This window comes from Elephantulus edwardii, unplaced genomic scaffold (assembly GCF_000299155.1).
Source record: "Elephantulus edwardii isolate Elephantulus edwardi_28Jun2011 unplaced genomic scaffold, EleEdw1.0 scaffold00049, whole genome shotgun sequence".
In the NCBI taxonomy this organism is placed as follows: domain Eukaryota; kingdom Metazoa; phylum Chordata; class Mammalia; order Macroscelidea; family Macroscelididae; genus Elephantulus; species Elephantulus edwardii.
Window position 1 is genome coordinate 10683547 of NW_006399799.1, and position 27612 is coordinate 10711158.

Consider the following 27612-nt stretch of genomic DNA (forward strand, 5'->3'; position numbering starts at 1 on the left):
TGAGGGTACCATGGACTGCTAAGAAAACAAACAGATTCATCTTGGAGAGGGTTAAACCGGGCTGCTCCTTGGAGGCAAGGATTCTGAGACTTCGTCTGGTCATGTTGTAAGGAGAGACCGGTCCTTGAAGAAGGACATCATGCTTGGGAGGGTGGAGGGCAGGCACAGGAGGGGAAGGCCCTCTAGGAGACGGATTGATTCGGTGACTGGGGTAATCAGGATGAGTGTGTCGGAGACAATGAGATTGGCACAGGACAGAAAAGAGTTTAGGGCTGTTGTACATAGGGTCGCTATGAGTCAGAAGTGACTCAACAGCACATAACAACAACAATTAATGATAGCCATCTTTCTTGGTCTTCAAGCCGTACTATATCTATCTATCTATCATCTATCATCTTATTATTCATTCAGTGCTATTGGTTCTTGATCATACACTACTTAAGAAGTGCCTCAGTGTTGACTAATTCTATTTTATGTAGTGACTCTGTATATTCCTTCCATCTTCTTTTGATGTTCCCTGCATCTTTCAAGATTTCAGTGTAGTAGCTCGAGGCTTGAATTTATTCTTCAGTTCTTTCAGCTTGAAATGCTCAATGTGTGCTTCCCTTTTCACTTCCTAATTCTAATTCCTTGCACATTTCATTATAATACTTGGCTTGTCTTCTCAAGCTGGCCTTAGAAATATTCTGTTAACTCCCTAAATCTCAGCATTTCTTCCACTTGTTTGGCTTGTTTTCATTCTAGCCTAAGTTTCAGAATCTCTTCTGTCATTCAGTTTTGTCTTTTCTTTCTTCATGAATGATGTCCTCGATGTCATTCCACAGCTTGTCTGGTCATTAATACTTAGTGCGTCAAATCTATTCTTAAGATGGTTTCAGTTGTGTCATGGTCGAGGTCATAATTGGTAAGTGTACATTCATGAACAACCTGCATTCTGCAGATGACATGACTTTGCTTGCAATAAGGGAAGAGGACTTGAAGCACTTACTATAGACTTGCATCTCAACATCAGGAAAATGAAATCCTCATCACTGGACCATCAGACAACATCATGACAGATGAAGAAAAGATAGAAGTTTTCAATTTCACCTGGGTCTGCATCCAACACCCTGGTAGTAACAGTCACAAAAATAAAAAGATGCGTTGTATTGAGGAAATTGGTGTCAAAAACCTCTTCAAAGTGCTAAAGAGTAAGGATGTCAGTTTAAAGACTAAGGTGTGCCTGATCCCAGCCTTGGTATTTTAAGTTGCTTTTGTGCACGATCCAAGTGATGATGAATGAGAAAAAAATGAAAAAAAAAATCCATTTCTTTCCATTGTCGTATTAGTGAAGAGTATTGAATGTACCATGAACTGTAAAGAGAACAAATAAATCTGTCATAGTAGGTTTAAGCATGACAGAGATGGTAAGGATAGTGTATGATTGGGCAGATTCATATCTGTTTGTTGTTCCTGGGTCACAGTGAGTGCTATTTTTTTACTTGATGGTATCTAACAACAGCATACCATCCCTTTCTCATTGTTTCTAATTTTTTCATTCCAGTCACCAGTTATCATTAACACACCTTGATTGCATGTTTGGTCTATTTTGGGCTGCAAAATTGGGTAAAAAGTTTCAGTTCTGTCTTCTTTGGCTTTAGCTGTTGGTGGTCTGTTTGAATAATAGTCATATTAATAGATCTTCCTTGTAAGCATATGAGCAATATTGTATTACTCACAACATTGTACTTCAGAATCTTGTTGTTGTTATTATTATGTGCCATTGAGTACTTCAGAATAGAACTTGAAATTGTCTTTTTCAACTGTGACTGCAACACCCCTGTTTTCATTCATTTTCCTCTGTTTTTGTCAATCCCAGCATAGTATATGACGAGATTGTCTGATTCAGAGTGGCCGAAGCCAGTCTCCTAATGCCTAGAATGTCGATGTTCATGCATTCCATTTGGAACTTATAGTTATCCAACATTCATACTTCATAACATTCCATATTACAACTACAAAAGGATATTTGTAGCTGTTTCTCCTTATTTTGCTTGACTTCCAATCTAGGCTCTATCTCTAAAACTGTAACTATCCATGTTCCTCTGTTCATAGAATTTTCAGAGGCCTGCTGTTTCAGAAGTAGATGGCCAGTCATCCAAATTGTTGAGGAGCAATGATGTTAGTTTAAGGACTAAGGTATGCCTGATTCAGATGATGATCTTTTCAATCACTTGCTAAGCTACTGAGAACTGGGCAATGAATAAAGATGACAGAAGACGATGCCTTTGACCTGTTGTGTTGGAGAATAATGCTGAATATCCCGGGGGCTGCCAAAAGAACAAACATATGTCTTGGAGAAAGTGCATCCATAGTGTTCCTTGGAGGCAGAGATGATAAAACTTCATCTTACATACTTTGGGCATGTTGTTAGAAGAGGCTATTGATTGTACATCATGCTTGAAGGTGTAGGGATGATGAAAAAGAGGAAGATCCTGAACCAGATAGATTGACACAGTGACTGCAGCAATGGGCTCAAGTATGTCAGAGATTGTGAAAATGGCACAGGATAGGACAGGGTTCACATCTGTTGTTCTTAGGGTTGCCGTGAGCCATACTCAGATCGACGGCATCAAACAACAACAGCCAACATATCATTCACTTATTATCACACATCTATCACTAATGAAAATATTCTTTAAAAAAATTGCTCTTCCCTTTCTGAGTCCTCACCAATCTTGACCTCCAGCATTTGATATGGCTGCCTATCCTTTTCTTGGTCATGTTTGGAGGGGGTGGGGGTGTTGCTTTTTTCTGCCTCTTTCACTGCTCCTTTTAAAAAGTGTTCTCTGTTGATGGCTTTTGCATTTCTAGCCATCTAATTTTGGCTATTCCCAAGGCTCAGTCCTTAGCATTCTGTTCTGTTTCCTGTCCCTAATACAGAAATCTCAACCTTTCCCATGTCTCTAGCTAGCACCTCTGTGCATATGACTTCCAAACTAAAGTTCTCAGCTAACTCAAATTGAATTCTGATATTTACTGCTGTTTTAGAACGTTTCTATTTCTAGCTTCTTCCCTGTCATTTTAAATGCAATATATTTAAGACTGGATTTATTAAATCCATTCCCCTTACAGCACTCTTGACCTGCTTGTTTCTGTTAATGGTGCACTGTGGTTGATGTGGTAGTATATAGTCCACAAGGAGATGTCCTGCTAATTTATAGGCACTACTCTCTGGTGGTTCAAATCTACCAGTGACGCCTTGAAGGAAAGGTGGATGATCTCCTCACAAGAGGTTTACTGACCCAGAAACATGCTGGAGGGTCAGCTGTGAGACAATTCCAAATTGATACCTATGAGAGAGAGAGAGATGGTTGATCTAGGCCCTGTACTTGAAACCTTAGACCTTTTTGAAGTTAGGGGTCTGGAAATCTTAGTGCCAAGTTATGTGGGCTTAACGAGCACCAGATGTTAAATAGTCAGAAAATTTGCAAGCTAATTTTTAAATTACAATTATTATTAAAATTTAAGTTAAGATAGAATTTGTGAAAGTCAGAGCTTCCACAACGTAGAAACCTGTTCAAAAAGTGAAACTTTTAAAATATTTTCTTCTAATTGAGGATGATAGAAAAGTGGTAAGGGTGTACCTTGTCTAAGGCAGAAAATGTGTGAGAAGCAGTCTTCTCCATTTCTGGCTCTCAGAGGTTCACTGTGTAATAACAAACAATCCAACCACCCCACTGCCATCAAATTGATTCCAGTTCACAGAAACCGTCCTCTTGTGCTTCTCAGGTTGTAAATCTTTATGGAAAGACACTGTCTAATCCGTCTTCTGCAGAGTGAAGAAGATCCTCAACAAGATAGATTGACATAGCGTGGTGCTGGTGGTGGTGGTGCTGCTGGTTGTGGTTGTGGTGGTGGTGATGGTGGTGGTGGTGGTGGTGATGATGGTGGTGTAAGGGTGATGAAAGAGGAAGACCCTCAAAAGGTAAACTGACACAATGACAACACTGGGCTCAGATGAGTCAGAGATGATGAGGATGATAATAAATCACATATCAAAGGATAAAGATTCTATGTTTCCACTTGTGATGAGGATGGCACAGGATAGGACAGAGTTCAAATGTGTTGTTTATGAGTCATACTCAACAGCACCTAACAACAATAACAATGACATATCTAAGATGATTAGGGTGGCACAGGATAGGGCAAGGTTGATAGCTGTTGTTCATAGGGTTGCTGTGATTTGTAGTCAATCTGATAACACCTAACAGCACCAACGTTTGACCTGTATACTGAGCACATTACCTGAGATGCTGGACTATGTAAACAAGACTGTAGCGTAAGATTGGAGGAAGACTTCAACAATTTGTGATAAGCAGATGACACAACTTTGCTTGCTGAAAGTAAAGAGGAGATGATCTAAGACTAGATAGCCTTCGATATTGATTACACCTCAGCATAAAACAAACACAAATCTTTACAACAGCAGCAATAAGGAGCATCCTGTTAAATGGGGGGAAAAAGACAAATTATCAAAGATTTTGTTTTACTTGGACCTATAATCAGCACTCACGGAAGCATTAGTCAAGAAATCAAATTATATGTTGTACTGGGCAAATCTTTTGCCATGTATTTCTCTAAAGTGATAAAAGTGTTACCTTAAAAATTAAGATGCATCTTGCTTATTAAGGATTCTTAATATACATCATCATCATTATTATTATGTTCAGCTGCTTCATATGCATGTAAAATTTGGACAGTAAGTAAATAAAGAATACTGAAAATTTGATGCTTTTAAGATAATGTTAATTAAGGATAGTGAATGTATTATTATGGATTGCCAAAAGAACAAACAAATTAATCCTCAGAAGCAAAGGCGGTGCTCACATACTTGGGTTTGTTATCAGGAGGGACCAGTCTCTGAAAAGAACATTATGCTGTTAAAAGTTGAGAGTCAACAAAGGAAAAGAAGTACTTTAGTGATTTGAATTGACACTGTGACTACAGCATTAGGCCCAGCAGAGATTGTGAAAATGACACAGGATCGGGCAGTGTTTTCATTCAGTTGTGCCAAAGTTGGAATTGAGTCTATGTCACCTACAACATTTAGCAATGTTATGCCAGTAGCTTGAAATGGTTTATAGTGGCAATGTTTATAGCTTAGAAATCAGCAAATGCTTCAAGTACAGAACACACACACACACACACACATATACACACACATTGTCTAGATTAAAGAAAGTGTTAAGAATGCAGATCAAATTTAGGGAACACTAGTGGTAATGTATCTGCTGCTGTCTGAAAGGCTGGCAGTTCAAATTCACCATATGCTCTGAAAAAGAATTATGGGCAGTCTTTCCTCCCATAAAGATTTACAGCCTTGTAGACCCCATAGAGAATAACCTTGTGTTAAAACTGACTCAATATTTAGATATAACCAATACTTTATAAATTACAAAAAACTGAGAAAGTATTATCCTAATGTAATATTCCAGCTGTTAGCTGATTTAGCATGAACAAATTCTTCAGCTAGGTGATCGACCTGTTACCTTATTCTTTAATAAATCCAGACATACCTTTAATATTTATATTTGTGTACCTAGTCTTATGTGGTTTTCACATAATTTTTTCTTTTAATTGTGAAAAGCTATATAACCACAGAGTTTCTAAAAGTGTACAATTTAATGACATTAATTAAACTCAACATGTTCTGTTACCATTGTTGTGTTTGTTGTCGTGTACTGTCAAGTCAGAACTGACTCATAGCTGACCCTCTGGCAGATTTTTCAGAGGCAGTTAATTGAACATGAGATTGCTCATCTTTATCCCATGGAGCAGCTGGTGGATTTGTACCTTCAGGATTGAAACTAGGCTACCTGAGTTCCCATCTGTTAGCATCAGCACTGTCCATTTCCAAAAGATTGTTATCACCTTAAACAAAAACTCAGTACCCCTTTAGGTATCACTTCCTTCAGTCCTTTGTTGTTATAGGCTGGTGAGTCGAGTGCTACTCATAGCAACCCTAAGTACAATTGTTGTGGACTCTGCCCTATCCTGAGCCAGTCTCATTGTTTGTGACACACCTACCCCTATTGCTCTGTGTTACTGTGTCAATCCATTTCCTAGGTTTCCCTCTCTTGCACTGTTCCTCTATCCTTCCAAGCATGATGTCCTTCTCCAAGGACTGGTCCTTCCTGACAATGGCCCAAAGTATATCAGATGGAATTTCAAAATCCTTGAACAAATTGGTGTCATCCTTTCCAGGACAATCTGTTTGTTTTCTTGACAGTCTATGGTGTATGTTCAGTGTTCTCCAGCACCACAACTTAAAGGCATACATTATTCTTCTGTCATCCTTGATCATTGTCCAGCTCCCTGGTGTGTAGGAAGTAATTGCAAAGACTTGGATCAGACACACCTCAGTCTCTAGACTGACATCGTTGCACGTTAGCACTCTGGAGAGATCCCTAACAGCAGATTTTCCTCTTACAATTTCTCATTTGTTTACCTGACTGCTGGTGCCAAGAGTGTTGATTAAAGACCTGAGCAAGCTGAAATTGTTAACAATCTCAATCTCTTCCGCATCTTTCATGGTGCTGCCAGTTGGCCCAGTGGTGAGAATCTTTGGCTTCTTGATGTTGAGTTTCCATTCATATTGAAGACGACAGATGTTGACCTTCTGCAGCAAATGTTCAAGTCCTCCACAGTTTCTGCAATCAAGATTGTGTAATCTGTATAAGTGATTTATTTCACTTAGCACATCTTCAAGGCCCATCTGTGTATGTTGTTGTATATATCAACTTAATTTTACGTTATCATCTTTCATTTTGTTTATCTTTTTATTTGTTATTGAACACTGGATTGTTTCTGTGCTTGGGGCATTATGAAAAATGCATATCAAGAGTTTCTTTTGAATTCTCAAACCTATGGTAAATTCTATGTTTAATTTTCCGAGGATACTTTCCTGTCTTTTCAGATCTTTCTTTTTTCATATCCAAACATCTAATTTTTCCAATCTTATCTTTACTGAGAGGTCTTCCCTTTATTTTTCCCTATTTCTAATATATTTATATATGCATTTTTTTTCACTCTTGGATAAACATGTAGGAGTGAAATTCTTTTTTTATATTCACTACGTTTGTTCTGAGGCCTAAAGAAACCAGCAGAGAGAGAAAACCATGGCTGTCGAGCTTGTCCAAAAAACTTGTTCTCCACAAGTATATTGGAAGCATGAATTTGGAGAAACAACGATAGTTATATAAAGGCTTCAGGCCTTTTTGTTCATAGTGTTACGAGTCATGCTCAAGTCTACGGCAATCATCAACAACAACAATGAATGAATGCTAGAATATTACAATTGTCAAGATCTTAGGTGTTATCTGTGTAATTTCATTTTTCACTCAAAAGTGGAAATCTTCAAATCCTACAGTCTGCCTGCATAATTCTTGTGATTGGAAATCCGTCAGTCTTCTAATTCTGTTTTCTGACCATCACATAATGAAATTGTGTGAGCCTTGGAATGAATCTGAAGACTTACTGTCACTTTCCAGAGCTTGGTATTACCCATTTTGTAAAATGTTGTTGTTGTTGTTATGAGAGTTGTTATGTTGTAATTCAGAGAGGACCCATAGCTGACCTTCCAGCTGGTTTTCAGAGGTAATAAATCACACATCCTTCTTCTCTGGAGTATCTGGTGGATCCGAACCATGTACCTTTGGCATAGCAGCACAGCTTCTTACTAGTAGACCATCAGATCGCCCTATTTGTATAATAGATTTGATTATATTAAAAACAAAACCAATATGACAACAATCAGGAACAAGGATGTTCAACAATGAAAACAAAATAAAAGCTACTTCTTATATTACGAGATTCTTGGATTTTATTATTCTATCCTTTTTTTTTTGTTTTTTTTTTTTTAAGGGAGAAATCATTGCAGTTTTATTTAAATTTCAAAATAATTGCTTTATAAAATGGCTTAAGACAAAATTTAAATTGATATGCAAGTAAAAAGGCTGATTTAGGTTCTTTAAATAATGATGAAATTCTGTAATAATAATAAATATTTTACAATCAAGTTTCTTATTTTTATGACATATTGAAAAACTAAGCTCATAAAAATATATAGCAAAATATAACAGTTAATAGTTTCAGTGCTGTTCTCATTTCAAATATATGGCTCTGAAGTTAAATTACTGCCAGTGGCTGTTCACATCACTAAAAACCCATACACAATGTAGCAGAAAAAAAGTATATATTTTAACATTCCCTTCAGTTAATGGTTTTGTTTCTGTAATTCACAGAAACTCCATGAAAGAACCCTCCTAATGAACCCTCCATGTTACAATCACAACCAAATTTTTAGCATCTGGTCAATGAAAATGCAATGTCCTGGCATAATAAGTAGATATAAATAACCCAAAAGTTAGTGTACTTTGGATAAAGACCACCTAAATTAAACTCCATAGCAACCTTTTGGTTAAATGGTACCGTCCTCCTATTAAAGAAAATACTTTACTGCTGAGGGCACTGGGTCTCTGGAGTTGATTTGGACGACACGTATAGAATAGGGTGGGATTTCTTACAAGTTTCCTTTTTCAATTTGCTTGCAGTTCCTTTCCCTTCTTTAACTTCTGCTTGAGGCTTTGATTCTGCAGTTAACCTGGGAGAGTTCAGGCAGTTTCCACTTCTTCCACTTAAAGCTTCGGAGTCAACTGGAATGTCCACGAGCTTCACACGTTTCTTTTCCACCACTCGTTGCTCATCAATTGACAGACTTTTGTGTGGAGAAAGACTGCCTTCTGGTGTGTTTGCAGAAACTGTTTTCTCTAACTGCACGTGATCTTCTAAATTGTTAGGACAGGACTGTGCTTCCTCTCCTTGAGTTGGTAAGTTATAAACGTCTTCCTCCACGGCCTTGTTGGCACATTCTTCTGTAGCAGTGTTTATATCCAAAGGCAGTACCTCACGTCTCTTTTTTAGTATAGGCACTTCTATATTCTCTTCAGGTTCATACTTGAGTTTTAATTCATCAAGCTTAGCTCGCAGTTTCATATTTTCACTTTGAGAAAGCTGGAAGAATCTTTCATTTGCAAAAAGTTTTCGTTCAATATCCAGAGCTCGCTGGCTCTCAAATAATGCTTTCATTCGCTGTAAGGATAGTTCACTTTTAGTACTTTCATTTTCTTTGGTTAAGTTATCAATCTGTATCTGAAGTAAATCTGTATAATATGTATTATCTTCCAGAACACCAGAGTGGGCTGAAGGCTTAGATTCCATCTTTTCATACAAACTCTTAAATTTCTCTAGATTTCGAATTTCCCCTAATAGATGCTTTATTTCGCCATTCTTCTGCTCCAACATGGCAAACAACCGTTGCTGCTGCTCAAATTCAGTTTGAGATCCTTTCATCTGTAGCAATGTGGCAATTTGTAACTTCATTCTTTGCATCTGTTCTCTATAAAAAGCATTTTGTTTCTTAAGGGACTGATACTTGACTTTCAGACTGATAAGCTGGCGTTCCATTGCTGCCCTTCGGTCCTCTACCTCTGCAAACAAGGAGTTGCCTTTACTACTGGGGTCCAAGGTTTGCTGAAGTGCCTGGTCCAACTGCACTTGAAGATCTTGATTTTCTACACGAGCTTTCTCTAAGGCATTGTAGTATGATACTGCTTCTTTCTCTCGCTCCTGTTTCTCTTCTTTGAGTCGGTCTACCTGCCGCAATAAGTTATTACTAAGAAGTTCGAGTTGTTCTTCTCTATACTGTAGTTTGTTCACTTCTTCTTCGAGGGCTGTCTTCACACTTTCCATTTCAATTAACTCAGTCTGAAGACTCAACATCTCTGAAGACATGCTCTCATGCGCCCGTTCAGATATTACGCGTATTTCCTCTGATTTAGAAGAGAGGAGTTCCTTCTGATGATCTACTTTGTGCTTCAGCTGCTTTTCGTTGAGCCTAGCTTCATCTAATTCAGCTTTCAGTTTTTCTAACTTGTTTTTTAGCTCATTCACTTCCTGCCCATGGCGTCTGTTCAGCTGTTCTTCTAATTGTTCCAAATGAATTTTCTGTTGGTGTTTTATAGCTTCACATTCAGAATTCAAACTTTCTAACATCCGACTCTTGAGTTCAACTTCTCTCTGAAGAGTGTATTTTTCTTGTTCATAATTCTCAGTCATGGTCATCATTTCATTACGACACTTATCCAGCTGGTTCTGCAGCTCATTTTGGCTCTCCACTAGTTGTAAACCATACTGTGCAGCTTTCAGTCGCTCATCCTCAACCTCTCTGAGCTTGGATCGAAGAGCCGCTATTTTATCTTCCTCCATGTTCTTTTCCTGGTTTTAGTGTACTTTTTTCTGATGCTGCAGCAGCCGGCGTGGTAAGAACTCACAGCACGCAGATTTGTCTCCCTACTAACCTTCTATACAGACTCTATTCTTGCTTTTAGATTAAGATTTACTGAGTTTACCTAGAACCAGAAATTCTTGTGTATATACATCATTAAAGATCAAATAAAATTATTTTCCATTCTCACTCCCAGGTCCGAAAGCACATCAATGATCTTTATGAAGATCTGCGGGATGGACATAACCTGATCTCTCTATTGGAGGTCCTTTCCGGCATCAAACTGGTAAGCTTCTCTCTTCTAATGGGGACCTCAAATATGTGGCTTTTAAAATACCTTATAGTTTGTTCTTGTTGTGTGCTAGAGAAGTAGATGTTACTACTCTACTCATTTGCTACTTAGATCATGAAATATGGCTGCCTCTTCCTAAACTATATTCAAGATCCCTATGGGAAATGCCTGTGTTTCTGAAGATAATCCTATCTGAGCCTTGTCACTTGTCAGGTGATAGTTCTTGCATTTGCTTTGTTTTAGGGCTTATAGTAACCTGAGTATTGGATGCATTTGAGCCCAATAGGCAGTCCTCTTTAGTTCAAATCTCTAACATACAAGCAGCATAAATTTCATTTAGAAAAATCTGAGAGGTTGTATAGTGGAAACATCTGTGGGGAAGAAGGGAACGGAAGAGGTGCACAGCTTGAGTAGTTAGTGAAACCTAGCCCACTCGCTGCCTTTGGTGAATTCTTAGTCATTGTTTGTTTTACTTAAAGATCAGAATTTGGCACATCAAATTTTGGCTTCTTAAGTAATACTCAACTCCTTCTAGGATTAGAGCTTGGCTTCCTCTCAGTCCTTTGTTTTGGTTTCACATCTTTGTTTGCCTTACAATGGGATTTATACTTTTCTAATGGCTTAAATGGAGAGAAAGCAGCTTAAATGAGCACAGCCAATTCATAGCCAGTTCTTAACATGTGACAAATACATGTTCTTTACTAATTCCTATTTACCATCTAAAAATAAACCAGAATTTTACTTTAGTTGTGCTAGACTTTACTCTTTGATGTTCATACAGTTATATTTTTGGAAATTTTGATGGTGTTATTAATTTTATATTTTTTTTATTTATCCTCAGTCTCTCCCTCAGTTGATTCATAAAAGCAGAGGGTGGGTGAATATGGAGAATGGAAGACACCTTTCAAATTATGTATTTGGTGTAAACATCTGCTTCTCTGATTTTGTATCTTTTTGGAGGTGGGGAGGGTATTTTCACCTTGAGGTTTTATTTTATTTATTGTTTTTTTAATGTTGCATTCATTTCATTTCCCTTTTATGCTGTGTATTTTTTGTTGATTTATTGTGTCTTTGCCATGGTTGATGGTTCAAGGAGCCAGCAGGGCTGAAGACCCTCCGCCTGGTGAGCATGCCCTCGTGGCGTCATACAAACAGTGAGGAGCAAGAGGAGGAAGATGATGATGATGTAGTAGGTCCTCCTGGGGTTGCCAGCACCCCAGCTGGCACTGCAGGGCCATTAGAGGGTCTGAGGTTCTCAAGGTCTCCAAGTAGCTCAATTACCAATTGCCTTCTACCCTTTCCACCTGGGAATGTAGGTCCCAAAGAAAGTGGTTAAAACTAATTATACCTCCTTCCCCTGTTACCTGATCCTGCAGTGGGAATTGTTTTGCTTATCTAAGAGTGGTTGACACCAAACAAATAGTGATGTTTGGAGGTGTCAAGCCCTGTTGTGACCTGGAGACCTGTAGCTTTCTGGTGGCCTTGCTGTGTTGTTTGAATTCAGATTGCAGAGTTGCAAAGGGTTTAGCTGATAGCATGACAGTGAATTGCTCATGGCACCATACTCCAGACTAACCAATACTTTATCCACTGCTGTAGCCCTCAGTTTTTCACACGCACCATGCCATTTGTTTTCAAAGCATCCTGTTTATATACCACTCACTGCATGGAGTTGCTGGCAGAAGACAGCTATTTAACTTGCACGTTTTAGGGTATTTATTTTGGTGATGGTAAAGGAGAGTGTGTAAGAGGGGTATTTCTTACTTAGGCCCTGAATTACAGTTCATCATCTTTCCCCAGAGAGGAGGAGTAAGCAGCATTCACATCCTTGTCCTTTAAAGTCATCTTACCATATTGATTCGCTATCCCTCTTCCATTGTCTTAGAATCTTCAATTTCACACAGATTATTTGTATTTGACTGAGGAATCCTTGAGGCCCGACAGTTATGGACTTGGCTACTAACTGAAAGTTTGGAGTCTCAAACTCACCTAGTGGCTTCACAGGAAACACCTTGCAATCTGTTCCTATACAAATTGCAGCCAGAAAACCCAAGAGATAGTCTTACTTGTCTTGTATGGAGTCCTGTGAGTCAGAATTGACTCTGTGCCTCCTGAGAACAACAGAGCACTAACCAGTAGTAGTTCAAGCCTACCTGTCAGTGCCAAAGAAGAAAGGCCTGGAAATCTGCTTCCACCAGATTACAGTCAGGAGAAGTCTGTGGAACTTTTCCACTTAGAAACACATCTTCTGCCATGAGTTGCAATTGCCTAGTAGATCACACATATTTTTGGATTGATCGTTCCCTGAGACATCTTTACAGCATAGTTGAGGTCACTAAGAAAAGGTTCTTGCTGAAGATGTTTCCTAAATCTGTGATTTAGAAAGTTACCTTGTTTCCCAGAGAAAGCTTGGCACCTCTGGAGACTATTTTCATCTGGGAGTGTTACTTAACAGTGTTGAGAGTACCCGTGGAGATGCTTCCACCTTTTCCCCCTCATTTTGGCCTCAGAGCAGTGTTTCTTCTCTGTAAATGCCCACAGCAGAGCTCCCTTACATTTCATTACCTTTTAAACTGGTATTATTGACATGAGAAATTGAGCATAATCTAGCCCCTAATTTGAGTAAAATATAAGAAGCATTGGAATGTAGTTGAGCTTTGGATGGGGGTGCAAAGGCACCAGGTGGAGATGGATCTTTTGACATCCAGGATTGAATGACCAGCAGGATTGGGAACAAAGAATAACTTTTGGGGGTATTATGCTCAGTAGTCTGTAGGGTCAGTGAAGGAGAGGAAGAACCTCAACCAGGTGGATTGACACAGTGACTATTGCAATGGGCACTTGTGTGTCAGGAAGTGTGAGGATGGTGCAGGACAGACAGGGTTCAGATCTTTTGTTCATAGGGTCACTATGAGTTGTACTTGATTTGATGGCACCTAACAACAGTCTGTATCATCAAGACTTTGTTCACTGGATGTATTTCATTCTAGAGTAAAAGGTTCCTTCCCTATAGTACCACCCATTTTCTTTCTTCTTAATTTTTTTTTTTCACTACCATCCATTTTCCTAGGTAACTGGTTACTTCGTGATTTTTGTTCTTCCTTTTTTATTTTTTTTGCTTACTTGTGAAGCATATGGGACTTCTGATACACCATGCTTTGAATAGATTGCCTCTCAGTCTTTTGACCTAGTTTATAGCAAGACTAACACTGTTTGTGCAATCAGGGCTTCCTTCCTTCCTTTACAGTAAACTTTCATAGTGATTTTTAGGAGCCGTAGAGGTATAGTCGTCATTCTTACTAACCTCACACCCAGAATCAAGTTCTGTCTTGGCTACCTGAGGACTCTGTAAAGGTGCCACAACTCTAATGCTGTGACATCAGTCAAAATGTATCTGTGTGCTAATGACATATACTGTGGTCAACAAGGCATGTGGGGGAATCTTTGAGAACCTGGTGAAACTAACACAATTCTGGCTTTGAAGGATGTTTTATATTCAGGGTTTTCAGATCTGGCTTCCACTATGTGAAATTCATTCTTGTCACTGAAATAAAAGAGGAAAGGAATCTATGTGGATAAATGATATGACAAAAAAATTAATCTTTTTGTTTTGTTTGCAGCCCCGAGAGAAGGGCAGGATGCGTTTTCATAGGTTGCAAAATGTGCAAATTGCCCTGGACTTCCTGAAGAAGCAACAGGTAAGAATATTTTGTGCTTCCCCTCCTTCTGCCAGAGTCTGTTGGCATTGCAGCATTACTTAGGGATGTTCTCAGTGACCTTCATAAGCCCTTAGTCAATGCTAAATCTCACTGACCCAGTTCTGACTCTCCCTTGCTAGGAAGCAATCCTACTATAGTTGGGCAAGTTCTTTGGTAGTTAGACTTTAGAGGTATGGCCTCCGAGAGTAGCTCAGTGTTCACTGAGAAGAGCAAGACGATGAAGATTGAGCCTTAGGGACCTATCTCAGGTAGAGACGGACCTCACAAGGTCATCAAAGTGAAGACAAATGATAAACCAGTAAAGAAATGAAAAAGAAGTGGTAATGTCTAGGAAGAGGGAGAATCGGCATGCTACATCATCGGAAAAACCAAAAGAGGATGTGATTAGAAAACTCTTGAGTGCCGCATCAAGTGTGAGGAAAAAAAAGTTTGGCTATTAGGCATTGCTGCCTTAACAAACGAATAGAACAGTAAAATTTGGATATTGCAGACACATAGGTCTAAGAAGGGAGTGAGAAACTTTTCTTTCCCTGGATAAGGAAGGAAGACAACAACAATGCATTTTTAAACATAGGAGAAACCAGTGAAGAATTTAAGATTACATGTTAGGCCTCAGACACCTGAGAGATTTCTTGAGTCAGTTTCTTAATTTTATCAGTGAGCAAACTGAAATGAACACAGACAGAATGGCCCAGTCCAGATTACATAACAAGGTAGAGCAAAATCTATACTTTAAACCAGGTCAGATTTGGAGTTTAGTGCTCCTTCCATGACCGAGAATGTTTTCTTTACACCGTCCTTCATCTCAAAGCTTCCTGTTTCTGGAACCAAGTTTCAGAATTAAGGGATGGAATTCAGAGCTGTTACCTTTGAAAAATATTTTTTTTTTACCTCTTCTGAGATAAAAGGAAAAGAAAGGAAAGAAGAATAAAAACAGAATTTGCAGTGAAGAAGAAAATAGATGAGGAAGTGAAGGCGTTTATTTTAGAATGAGCTGTGTGGGAGGAGACGCTTGGTATTGGTATTGCCAACCAGCAGGAAGGGTAAAGATGAGGGGTAATGGTACGAATGCAGGTGAGAAACAGCCCAGTGTTGGCACTCTTTTCAACAATTCTCACTGACGGGGGAGATTCTTTTAGTTTGTGCTCTCACAGAAATTTACTTGTACCATAACCCTCACTACTAAACTATTTCTCTATTTGCTCTAGTGCATTAAGGGCTCTGTTCTTACTTAACACACAGACTTCAGTTCAGTTGCAGAGGTGAATAGGGAGCATCTGATAAACAGTAGACTACAACTAAACAGGGACTCCATGAGGGCATGTCAGGAGAGGGTAACTGAGAGACTGAGGTGGAAGTAGGATGAGCAGCTGTCTCTCTTTCCCCAGGCTGCTCCTGGCTTAGCTTTGGAAAGGCCTTTGACCTGGGAAACCAAAAAAACTTAGGGGAAGATCTTTGCATATGTATACATTGTACTGTTGTAATGAAATTTTAGAAATAAAGCTATACTTCAATGAGAAGCAAAGATAGTTATCTGCTTGAAAGAAGGGGAAATGGAGGTGACATCAGGCCAAGGACTGGTGAGGGATTTATATTTGATTCCAGATGATTATTATGAGTTTCTTTCAAGTTAATTCTGATTAAGGGTGATCAATGTGGACCAGAGTAGAACTGTACTCCCTAGGGTTGTTAGTGGGTAGATTTTCAGTTTTCTTTCCAGGGTCCCTTTGGGTGAACTTGAACTGCTTTTTGGTTAGTGGCCTAGTGTGTTTATTCAATACCCTGGAACTCAAAGCCTAGTCAGGAAGAAGAGAGAGCTCTCTATTAAACCACCCCCACCCTCACCCCCCCCCCAAAAAAAAGGTCAGTGTCCTGATGATTTAATGAAAAAGAAGCTTACGGTATCATGTACCGCAAGGTCGTCTTGCTGATGGGAATTCAAAATGGTGCTACACATGTCACTTGGCAACCCTTCTCCAAGGAATGTACATACCCTGGAGAAAAGAAAACTTAGGCTTACAAACGTTACTTATAATTGCCTCAAACTGGAATCAGCCCAAATATTCTTTATTGGGTAAATGGATAAACACAGTGTACATCTATACAAAGGAATACTAATCAAGAATAAAAAGGAGCAAACTCTTGATACATATAAGAGCTTAGGTGGATTTTTCAAGGTCATCACGCTGAATTAACAAGCAAATAGCAAAAGGTTGCATACTGTGTGGTTGTTTCTGACATTATGGAATAGGTAAAACTAGGAACTGGACACTTTGTTGGTTGCTAAGAGTTAAGTGTACGGAGAAGCTTTGTTACAGAGACAAAATGGAAGAACTTTCTGGAGTAAAGTAACTGTTCTGTTATCCTGACTGTGATGGTGGTTACACACATCCCTACATACATGAAAAGTCATAGAAATATATATCAAAATGTATGTTTTCATTCTCTATGTAATGCGAATCTATAAAATCGCAAAACAAAACAGGGTTCTCTGAATTTTTTTGTCTTATTTTTCAGGTGAAACTAGTGAATATTCGTAATGATGACATCACAGATGGCAACCCCAAGCTGACTCTGGGCCTGATCTGGACCATTATTTTGCACTTCCAGGTAGGGTCTGTGAGTCTTGGGGTTTCTTGTTGGACATGGTCTAGGAAAAAATATAGAAGTTGCATTGCCTTCCAAGGACCTTCCTGTGCTTGTCTTTGTATTTAGGAGGAAACAAGGATAAGGATGGGTGATTGGAATGGAGGATTTAGATTAGCCTGAAGACAAAGCTATTACAACTTAAATCTAGGACTTCCCAATTATTTGGATAATGAAATAAGGGAAGTTTTCACTTTGTAGTTTAACCCTGTGGTTGGCAATTTGGTTATTAGAGGTCTCTGTTTGCTCAGCTGGGCCCTTTAGGGACTCAAGTGTCCAGAGATGAGGAGAGATGTTGGTTTTGATATTTTAGAGGCAGGGTGAAGGCTAATAATCTTGCTTTGATGTAGAGTTTTCTTCATTTCTAATGCTCTTAAAATAAGCCTGATTAATTGTGGCACCTGAGTGGTGAAGTTTGTGTACGTACTGGTAAGGATAACCTCGTGACACTTATTACACCCAAAAGCAGTAGGATCTTGGAGAAAGGTGTTCACATGACTACATACCCTTCTTGCTCTTAAGACCAAGTCTACATTGCTGCTTGAAAATTTACATCCTGTTTTTATGGCTGTTCTTTCGAATCACTTTTCTCAGTCAAACAAAAATGTTTCTCAAGAAGCTTCCTATACTCAATTGACACACGTCAAGCTGAGATTAAAGGGAGCATATTGTATCCATAGTCCCTCAGACTCCAGCAGGTATGAAAAGAAAGGACCAACTTTGGGACTGCAGTTGCTGTGATGTTCTAATTGGGGAAATAGTGCCATCTGCTGGAATCCAGAAACGTGTCTAGTGTTTGAGAATTTTTACGAACCTGGCAAATTCTTTCTTAGAGCTGGTTCTTAGAGCACTCCTTGGGGCCACCGTTGGGAATTTGCAGCATGAGCTGACTTAGGAAAGCGTGCAGGTGGTATATATTTATTTCTGCCACAGGCCTGTCCTTGTATACTATGGATGTCCAATGTTGTCCTCTTAGGCATAATTTATAAGAGGAATCTATACTCCAGGCTTTTCCTTTCCCAGACAACTAAAGTAAACTAAACTAAACTACTAAATCTCTTAAAGAAAGCAAACTCGGGGGACAAGAATTGAAATTTTTCTGTGGTAGAAGAGCTGGGGATAATGAAGCTATTCCTTTCCTGAACAGCTCTATTAGGAAAAGTTATTTTTTTCCTCTGTCTTTAAAATTTTACTATGCAAAATTACCAGCATTTATAAAAGCAGAGAAAATCACAGCATCCAGCTCCACACTTGCTAACTCACTACCAGTGTTATTTCCTCTTATCTTGATCTACTCTTCTAGACCTTCTTCTCAATAGACAATTTTGATGTAATTCCTAGATTTCAAATAATTTCATGGGTGAATATTTTAGTATTTGTCTCTGAAATGTAAAGATTCTTTGTGCCAGCAAGCCATGTATTGTACCTTAAAGCATTTCTTAAAAATAATTAAGTATCTGGTCAATGTTCAGATGTCCTCAATTATCTCATTTTCTAAAGACAATAGGTTTATTTTCATTCAAACAGTCTATATACTGCATTAATATTTCTTCTGCCAGCACTCCCCCAATACACACACATTTGCTTTTCTTTTTCTTTTTTTTTTTGTTTTGTTGGAGAAATAAGGTTTCTAGAGATGCTAATGATATTCCTGGGTGTTTTCTAACAGTATCCTTCATTCCTATATTGCTGTATTGCTTTGCTGGTGGTCTAGATTGAGACTAGAGGCTCATTCACATTGCACTCTGTTTTGAGGGGATGTTAGGCAAGGATGATATGTATATCAAGGCATATGTAATGTCTGGTTGCCTCTCTTTTTATGATGTTAGGATTGACTCGTGGGTTCAGGAGCTATCAACCTGCTTTATCCATCCGTTCCAAGTTCCCTGTCAGATCATCAGCCAGTAGTTTTAGCAGCTGTTGTTGATCATTGTATGGACTGTACTTTCACTGGGGGTTGCAAAGTGGTGATGTTTGAATTCTATAATTCTTTATAGAATAGCTACATTATTAGCTGGGATAATGTTTATAAAGAAGAACTTTACCTTATCAACCACCCTGAAATATTTCTGTAGTAAAGGCAGAATAAATTCCCATTTTGCCCTTCATTTATCAGGTTTTTAAAATAATTAGTTGGTCCATTAAGAGCCTTCAAAGGTGACCAATCAGAGTTTCTTTGATTTTTTTTTCTCACTTTCTGTTGGCATAACCCATAGCAAGTTACACTGCTAACCCAGAGGTTTCTCTTCTGGTAGAAAATTGATAGTCTCCTCTCTACTTGTGATTGTGAGCTTCAGAAACTCAATGCAGGATAGCTGTGAGTCAGAATCCATGCAGCAGCAGTACGTTTTGATGACTGGGGAAAGCAGCCCTGGTAAGGCTTCTCACTAACTGAAAAGTTGGTGTTTTGAATCCACCAGCCATTTCTCTCGAGGGAAAATGAGCAGTCTCCTTCAGTAAAATTTACAGCCATGTGAAAACATTTGACCACCAACCTCCAGAGTTGATGGTTTAAACTGCTAACCTGCTCTACAGGGAAAAAAATGTGGTAGTCTGCTTCCATAAAAATTTCCTCAAAACTCTAGCGGGCAGTTCTACTCTATCTTGCAGTGTTACTGTGAATCACAGTTGGTTTGACTAAAATGTTATGACTTGGGATTTTTTAATGGGCTTAATGTGTTTCTAGCAAGCAATTATTCTTCTGTACTCAGATTATTGTTGTTGTTAGGTAACATCGAGTTGAGTATGACTCATAGTTACCCTGTGAACAAAAGATCTGAAATCCTGTGCCATGCTCACACTTTCTCACACACAAGTGTCCATTGTGGCAGTCACCATGTTAATCCACCTGGTGGAGGGTCTTCCTCTCCTTCACTGACCCTCCACCCTTCCCAGCATCATGTTCCTCTCCAAGGAATAACCCCTTCTAGCAATATGACCAAAGTATATGAGGCAAAGCCTCATCATCCTTGCCTCCAAAGAGCACTCTGGCTGCACCCTCTCCAAGACATATCTGTTTGTTCTCTTGGCTGTCTATGGGATGTTCAGTGCTCTTGTCCAACACCACAGCTCAAAGGCATAATTTCTTCTTTTGTCATCCTTATCCATTGTCCAGCTCTCAGATGCATAGCAAATAATCGGAAAGACTATGGCTGAATCAGAAGCACCTCTGTCCTCAAACTAACATCATTACTCTTCAATACTTTGGAGAGGTCCCTAACTGCAGATTTTCCCAGTGCAATGCATCTCCTTACTTCCTGACTTGAACCAAAGGTGTTAATTGTTATACTCAAATAGCCAATGTGAATTTCTTCAAGTTGATTTTTAGGTCCTTTGACATAACCTTCGCAATCTTTAATAACTTTCTTTACTTCTGTGATGGGGGGTGGGCTGTCTTCACTCCTTTATGTTTCTTGCTCCAATCAGCCATATCTTCTAGAAGGCCCAAGTCTTAATTGGTTGACCAGAATCTTAGTGTTGCTTGGTTGATCATTGTTTAAAAGCTTTTATTCTGTGGACAGAGATGGGCAAAATTTGTATTTTTCTCTTTTTTAAGAAAAATAATGAATGCATTCTAATAGTTTTAATTCAAATTATGGTTGCACAGTTTTCTCTATTTTAGGTTTGTTTGTTTTTTTTAATTATCTTGCACAGAAGATCTTGATCAGTAGGATTGTGAACACATACATGTATACATTAGGTCATATATGTTACATATAATATACTACTTTAAATAACAATATAAATATTAATTTCCATATAATCACTTAAACTTTATTACTTCTTTGCAGTTCTTTTTTTGACCTAAAGATGTGCAAATTATTGTATTTTAAAGTCATATGAAATCATTTCTTTCTCTGTTAAGTCACATTCCTATATGTATGTCACCAGTCTGGACCAAGAGGTACATTGCTGTGTGGGCAAAATAAAATTTGCAAAAAAAAATAATTTAATAAAAAATGCAGCATTGCAGAGTACAGTTGGATATATGTTTTTATCTGATTTCAGCTTTTAGGAATTGCTTGTTTTAATTTATTTATATAGGAATTTACATTGATTCAAAGTGAAATTGAAAAAGTAAATACAGGTTTGTGTTAAGAGAACGCTAGCTTTCTCTGTCTTCCCTCCATTGTGTTTCTATAGTTTTAGCTTTTTCACATTATCTTTTTAATTATCTTTCTATTGCTTGTCTTAGCAAAAAAAAACAAAAACAACAAAAAACACACAACTCACCCATTTTTTAAAATGTTCTGTTCAGTGACATTTTACTAACTTGTGCAACTATCACCATAATATAATCTTAGACAATTTCTAGATCTTTTGATATGGTAAAAACTGTTCCCTATTATAGATTAGTATTGGTCCTTGGAGAAAGACATCATCCTGGGAAAGGTGTAGGGTCAAAGAAGGAGAAGACTCACCAAATGGATTGACAGTGAAGTAACAATGGGCTTGAGTATATCAGAGATGGTGAGGATGACACAGGATTGGGCAAGGTTCAGAGCTGATGTTTATAAGGTCACTTAGAGTTGTAGTGGACTCAGTGACACTTAACAGCAACACAGATTACCTTGCTTACTAAGCACTCCATCCCTGTTAGGGACTGCATATACAAAAAAGACTAAACTAGTTGCTATCACTTAATCCTTGAGTGATTTTTTCTGAGGCTTGAAGCACCTAGTGGATACAAACCAAAGATGCTACCTTTGGGCTAACAGCATAACTTTCTTTGCGCCTCATCAGTTGTTTTGTTGTTATGCAGCATTGAGTCACCTGCAACCTAAAACAACCCTATGTACAGCATCTCTGAACCCTGCCCTGTCCTGAGCCAGTCACTGTATCAATCCATCTCAATCAGGGGCTTCCTCTCCTGTGCTGTCCCTCCACTCTTCTGAGCATGATGTCCTCAGCCAATGATTGTTTCTTCCTGGACACGTGCCTAAAGTATGTGAGCTAAAGCTTTAAAATCCTAGCCTCCAAGGAGAAACTTGATTTCACCCTTTCCAAGACAGACCTATTTGTTTTCTTGGCAGTCCATGGTATGTTTAACACTCTTCTCCAGCACCACAATTCAAAAGCATTAATTCTTCTTCTGTCATCCTTAGTCATTGTCCAGCTCTCTGACACGTAGCAAGTAATTGCAAGGACCATGGGCTGGATTAGGCACACCTTAGTCTATAGACTGACATCATTGCTTTTCCGTATTCTGGAGAAGTCCCTGACCCTAGATTTTTCCCCATGCAATTTATCTTTTGATTTCCTGACTGCTGGTGCTAAGAATGTTGATTGTGGAGCCAAGCAATCTGTAATTGTTAACAACGTCAATCTCTTCTCCATCTGTCGTGGTTCTGCCAATTGCTTCCTGTAAAGTTAGAATGAGACTTTTATTCTGTAGGAAGAAGATGTGGGGTTGGAAAAGAAGCAGGTGCCAGCCATACCTAGAACCACATCTTTGGTGTCGTTAAAGAAACAAATTACTTTGTTCACTACAGATTAATAAACTAGTCTGTGTTTACCTTGCTTATTGGGAATTGCAACACTGATTCTTTGCCAGAGGGGACCAACTGCTAATTCTTTTTCTTATTTCTGAAGACATGGTGTTTGCCTGCATTAGCTAAGTATGTGGGAGTATACAGAAAAATTCCCCTCCTTGCAAAGCTTTTATTTGGCCAATAAAGGATATATAGGACCGCCATCCTCCTTGTCTTGCCTCATCGTGTGCTTTATCTCTTGTTGTTTAACCTTGTTGTTTTCCAGTCTTTCAGAACATCTGTCTATAAGCTGTTTTCACCAAGATCATATATAAAGCCAAACAGAATTGTTCAATCATGATAGATGGGAAAAAGATGCAAGTTGCCAAGGATTTTCTTTTACCTGGATACACAATTAACACTCATGCAGTCAAAAAATCAAAAGATGTGTTGCATTGGGGAAATATACTGTCAAAGACCTCTTCAAACTGCTAAAAAGGAAGGATATCTAAAGACTAAGGTGTACTTAATGCATACCATATTATTTTCAATTGCTTCCTATGTAAATGAAAGACAATGAATAAGGAAGATTGAAGAATGATGTCTTTGAATTGTGATAATAGAGGAGAATATTGACTATTCCATGGACGGACAAAAGATAAAACTAATGTGTCTTGGAGAAATTGCAACTAGAGTGCTCCTTAGAGGCAAGGCTGGTGAAACTTTATTTCACATACTTTGGGCATGTTGTCAGGAAGGGTCATTATGCTGGGAAAGGTTAGTGAAAGAGAGGCAGACCTACAACAGGTGAATCGACACAGTGACTACAACAATGGTCTCAAGACCATGAAGATAGAACAGAATAGGACAAGCTTCTGATCTGTTGTTTACAGGGTTGCTATGAGTCTTAATATATGCAGCAACCCCTAAAAACAACAACACTATCATCATAAAATGTTAGGAGAATGGTTAAAAAAGTCATTGTAATCAGTCTCCCTTATGACTACAAATGAAGGAGAATAATGTCATCTTTAGGGAGTATTCTTCCAGAAGAGAGGCTGCCTCCAGGTGAACACTGATGAGACAACCCTGTATTGGGGTTTATGACTTTTGAGATGCTTTGATACTTATTTTTTCCTTTAAAAAAAGAACACATTGAACAAGAGCTAACTGGCTGGGAGTTTCACTGCTGCTTTTTTTTTATATATACTTGGATTTTTAGTGACAAAAATTTCAAGTATAAATAAAAGTATAGAAAGTTTGATAATGGATCTTCTGTGTTTATACACCTTTAAGATTAAACAGATAAAATATTTTGTTCCATTTATTCAAGATTTTCTCTCTCTTACTCCCTCTTTCTCTTGAAATAAAAATATTCCAGATATAGTTAATCTTTTTTCTTTCTCTGCTTCACATCCCCCAAAAAATACTATCTTGAAATTAAAATACTTCATTCTCACATATGGTTTTTCTATCTTTACAAAAGATGCACTACCCATAAAAAAAAAATGTTCTGCTATGTTGAATGTTTTTCTATTTGGCACAAATAATATTTGTATTAGTATTCTATATCTCCTTTTTAAAAAATTCCACTTTCGTTTCAATGTTTATCTGAGTTGATACAGGGAGGCTGTGTTTTTAAGTTTTAACTGTTCTAAATAGAATATAATGGAAATGATGGCCCGTGCTGTTGTGCAGCCCAGCTACTAGCAGTTTATTATTTCTTTGTATGAATAAGTCTTTCATTGCTGTAAGGCACAGCTTTGCACATGTGCCCTTTTTACATATTGGAATAAAGGGGGTTTGGACAAATACTTAAAATGGAAATCTTGGGGTTTATGCTTTTATTCAACTTCACTGTATTTTGCAAAATTGTTTGCAAAAGTGATCAATTTTAGATAACAATAGTATTTGGTGGCGCATTGCTTATTGACATATTTATTGTCTGGCTCCCTGCCAGAGAAGTAAGCCAAACAGTGGTAGGAATTTTGTTTCATTTTCTTCTGTGTCATTATTGCTAAGAACATTGCCTGGTAGAGAATATAGAGATAGTTGCCATCTAGTCAATTCTACTTATAGGGAGTCTAGAGGACAGAATAGAACTTCCTTATAATGTTTCCAAGGCTGTAAATCTTTAAAGAAACAAACTGTCATGTCTTTCTCCTAGGAGCAGCTGGTGGACTTGAACTGCTGGCCTTTTGGTTAGCAGTCAAATGCCTTAACCAGTGCTTTAGCCAAGGCTCTTGGCATAGAATGTTGTTACGTGCCTTCAAATCAACTACAACTCATAGCAATCCTGTGAACAGCTCTGAACCTTTTCCTTTCTTGAGCCAACCTTACCCTCTCCAAGACCGAAGTATTTGTTCTCATGGTGTATGTTTTTGGTGTATGTATCTCTTGGTTCCATAGTGTATGTTCAATACTCTTCTCCAGCTTCACAGCTTAAAGACATTGCTTATTCTTCTGTTATCTTATTAATTGTCCAGCTCTCAGATGCATAGCAAGCAATTGAGAAGACCATGGCCTGGATCAGGCACATCTTAGTCTCTAGACTGACATTCTTGCTCTTGAACACTCTGGAGAAGTCCTTGACTTCAGAACTTCCAAATTCAACTCGTCTTTTGATTTCCTTGCGGCTGGTGCCAAGAGTTGTTGATTGTGTATCAAACAAGATGAAATCATTAACAACTTCAGTCTTTTCTCTATTATAATATTACCCTTTGGCCTGGTGATGAGAATCTTTGTTTTCTTATTTGTTTGTTTTCTTTTGTGTTTTTGTTTTTAATTTATTGAAAGTTTACAGACTTTGGATTTCCATTCATTCATTGTTGCACACTTTCCTCCCTGCCCACCTCTTCCCCCTCCCCCCAGTTCGCTTTTCTCTTTGAAAAGTGTAAAAAAAAATTCTTTCGTTGTTATACAACCCCCTCACTCTCCAGTCCACTCCATTATGCACTATATCCTCCAGGGTCACCCATTTTGTAAAATATTTCTTGAGTTCCTTGTTTTTCAATGTAGCATAGTATTCCATTGTGTGAATATACTAGAGCTTCTCTATCCATTTGTTTGTTGATGAGCACTTGGGTTGTTTCCAACTCTTTTTTGTTGTGAACAAAGCCACAATAAACATGGGTGTGCACATATCTGCTTGGGTGGCAGTTATGGTCTCTTTGGGTTATAGTCCCAGTAGTGGGATTGCTGAGTCAACTGGTATTTCTATTTCCATCTTTTTGAGAAAGCGCCATACTGCCTTGCCTAATGGTTGCACCATTTTCCACTCCCACCAACAGTGAATAAGGGTTCCCGCTTCTCCAAAACCTCAACAGCTTTTGTTGTTTGCTGTTCTGTTACATTTTTTTCTTCTTATTGGGGTGAGATGATAGCTTATCATTGTTTTGATTTGCATCTCTCTTAGAGCTAGGGATTTTGAACATTTCTTCAAATGTTTGTTCACCATCTGAATGTCTTCTTTGGTGAAGTGTCCTGCGCCCATATTTCAGTTAGGTTGTTTACCTTTATCTTGTGGTGCTCGAGTATTTTATAAGTTCTAGATATTAATCCCTTATCAGATATGTCATTACCAAATATTTTTTTCCAGTCTGTGACTTCCCTTTTTACCCTATTGAAAAAGTTTTTGGATGTGCATAGGAATTTTAATCTTAGATGGTCTTATTATCTATTTTACCCTCTCCTGGTTGTAGGTATTTCAGGATGTTTGGAAGAATGTTCATGTTGTGGATTAGGGCTTCTAGAGTTCTTCCAAGCTTTTCTCTAATGAAGTTTATAGTCCTTGGTTTCTGTCCTAGGTCCTTGATTCTGTGTATTTGTTTTCTTGATGGTGAGATGTAATTTCTATTGAAGGCTGCAGTCATTGGTCTTCTGCAGCAAGCAGTTCAAGTCTTCCTCAGTTTCAGTGAGAAAGGCTGTGTCATTTGCAGAACACAGATATTGATGAGTCTTCCTCTAATCCTGATGCCATATTCATAAAATTCAGCCTCTTGAATGATTTGATCAATCAGCATATAGATTGAGAAGGTATGGAGAAAGGATACATCCCTGATGCATTCCTTTCTTGATTTTGAACCATTCAGTGTTCCCTTGTTCTGTTCAGACAACAGTTTTTTGGTGTAGGTATTTAGATTTTGCATGATCACAATTAAATGTTCTGGGATTGCCATTCTTCTCAATGTTAGCCACAGTTTGTTATGATCCACACAACCAAATCCCTGTGCATAGTCAATAAAACCAAAATAGACATCCTCTTGGTACTCTCTACTTTTAACTAACATTGATTGACATCAGTAGGGATATCCCTCATGCCACCACCTCTTCTAAACCATTTCTCTGCTGATGTACTGTTCCAGTCATTTTTAGTTATTCTTCAGCAGGATTTTGCTTGCATGTGATTTTAGTGATATTGTTTAATAATTTCCACATTCTGTTGGATCACATTGTTGGGGAATGGGAATAAATAAGGATCTCTTCCAGTCAGTTGGCCATGTAGTTGTCCTCCAGATTTTTTGGCACAACCTGGTGAATACATCCAGGGCTGCATCTATTTGTTGAAATATGTCAGTTGGCATTACATCAATCCCTGGGGCCTTATTTTTGCCAATTTCTTCAGGGAAGCTTGAACTTTTTCCTTTATTACCATTGGTACTCGATCATATGCCACTTCTTGGAATTATTCTGTGTCAGCCAATTCTTTTTGGTACAGTGACTCTGTAATCAGTCTATCTTCTGATATTCAATAAATATTTGTTAAGTGAATGAATTTTTATTAAATTTATGATCTCAAATCTGTGAGGTAGGGAGCATAGGTAAACAGGCTGTAATGTCTTGTCTTTGGACTTGTTCAATTGAGAAAACTTTGGGTGATGATAATGGTAGAATTTGTAGCTCTTGGTTTTGCCTAAAGTTTATTTTAAAGTGTATGCCAAACTTTATAATTTTTATAAGTTGTTGTTGTTGTTTTTATGTGCCGTCGAGTCCCTTGTACCCTATGTACAACAGCCCTAAACTCTGCTCTGTCCTGTGCCAATCGCACTGTCTCCGACACTCCCATCCCAATTATCCCAGTCACTGAATCAATCCACCTCATTGAGGGCCTTCCCCTCCTGCGCTGTCCCTCCACCCTCCCAAGCATGATGTCCTTCT

General features: G+C 38.3%; 1 protein-coding gene and 1 pseudogene across 1 annotated transcript in view; one reads left to right on the top strand and one right to left on the bottom strand.

Annotated features, from left to right (window-relative positions):
- Positions 1-27612, top strand: part of LOC102871467 (microtubule-actin cross-linking factor 1-like) — a gene marked incomplete at its 3' end in the record, with an annotated part of 301457 nt that overhangs the window by 36649 nt on the left and 237196 nt on the right. The window contains 3 exon segments of the mRNA XM_006886487.1: positions 10524-10613; positions 14240-14317; positions 16856-16948. Coding sequence (XP_006886549.1) covers positions 10524-10613; positions 14240-14317; positions 16856-16948 — 261 coding nt within the window.
- LOC102871061 lies at positions 8497-10308 on the bottom strand (annotated as a pseudogene).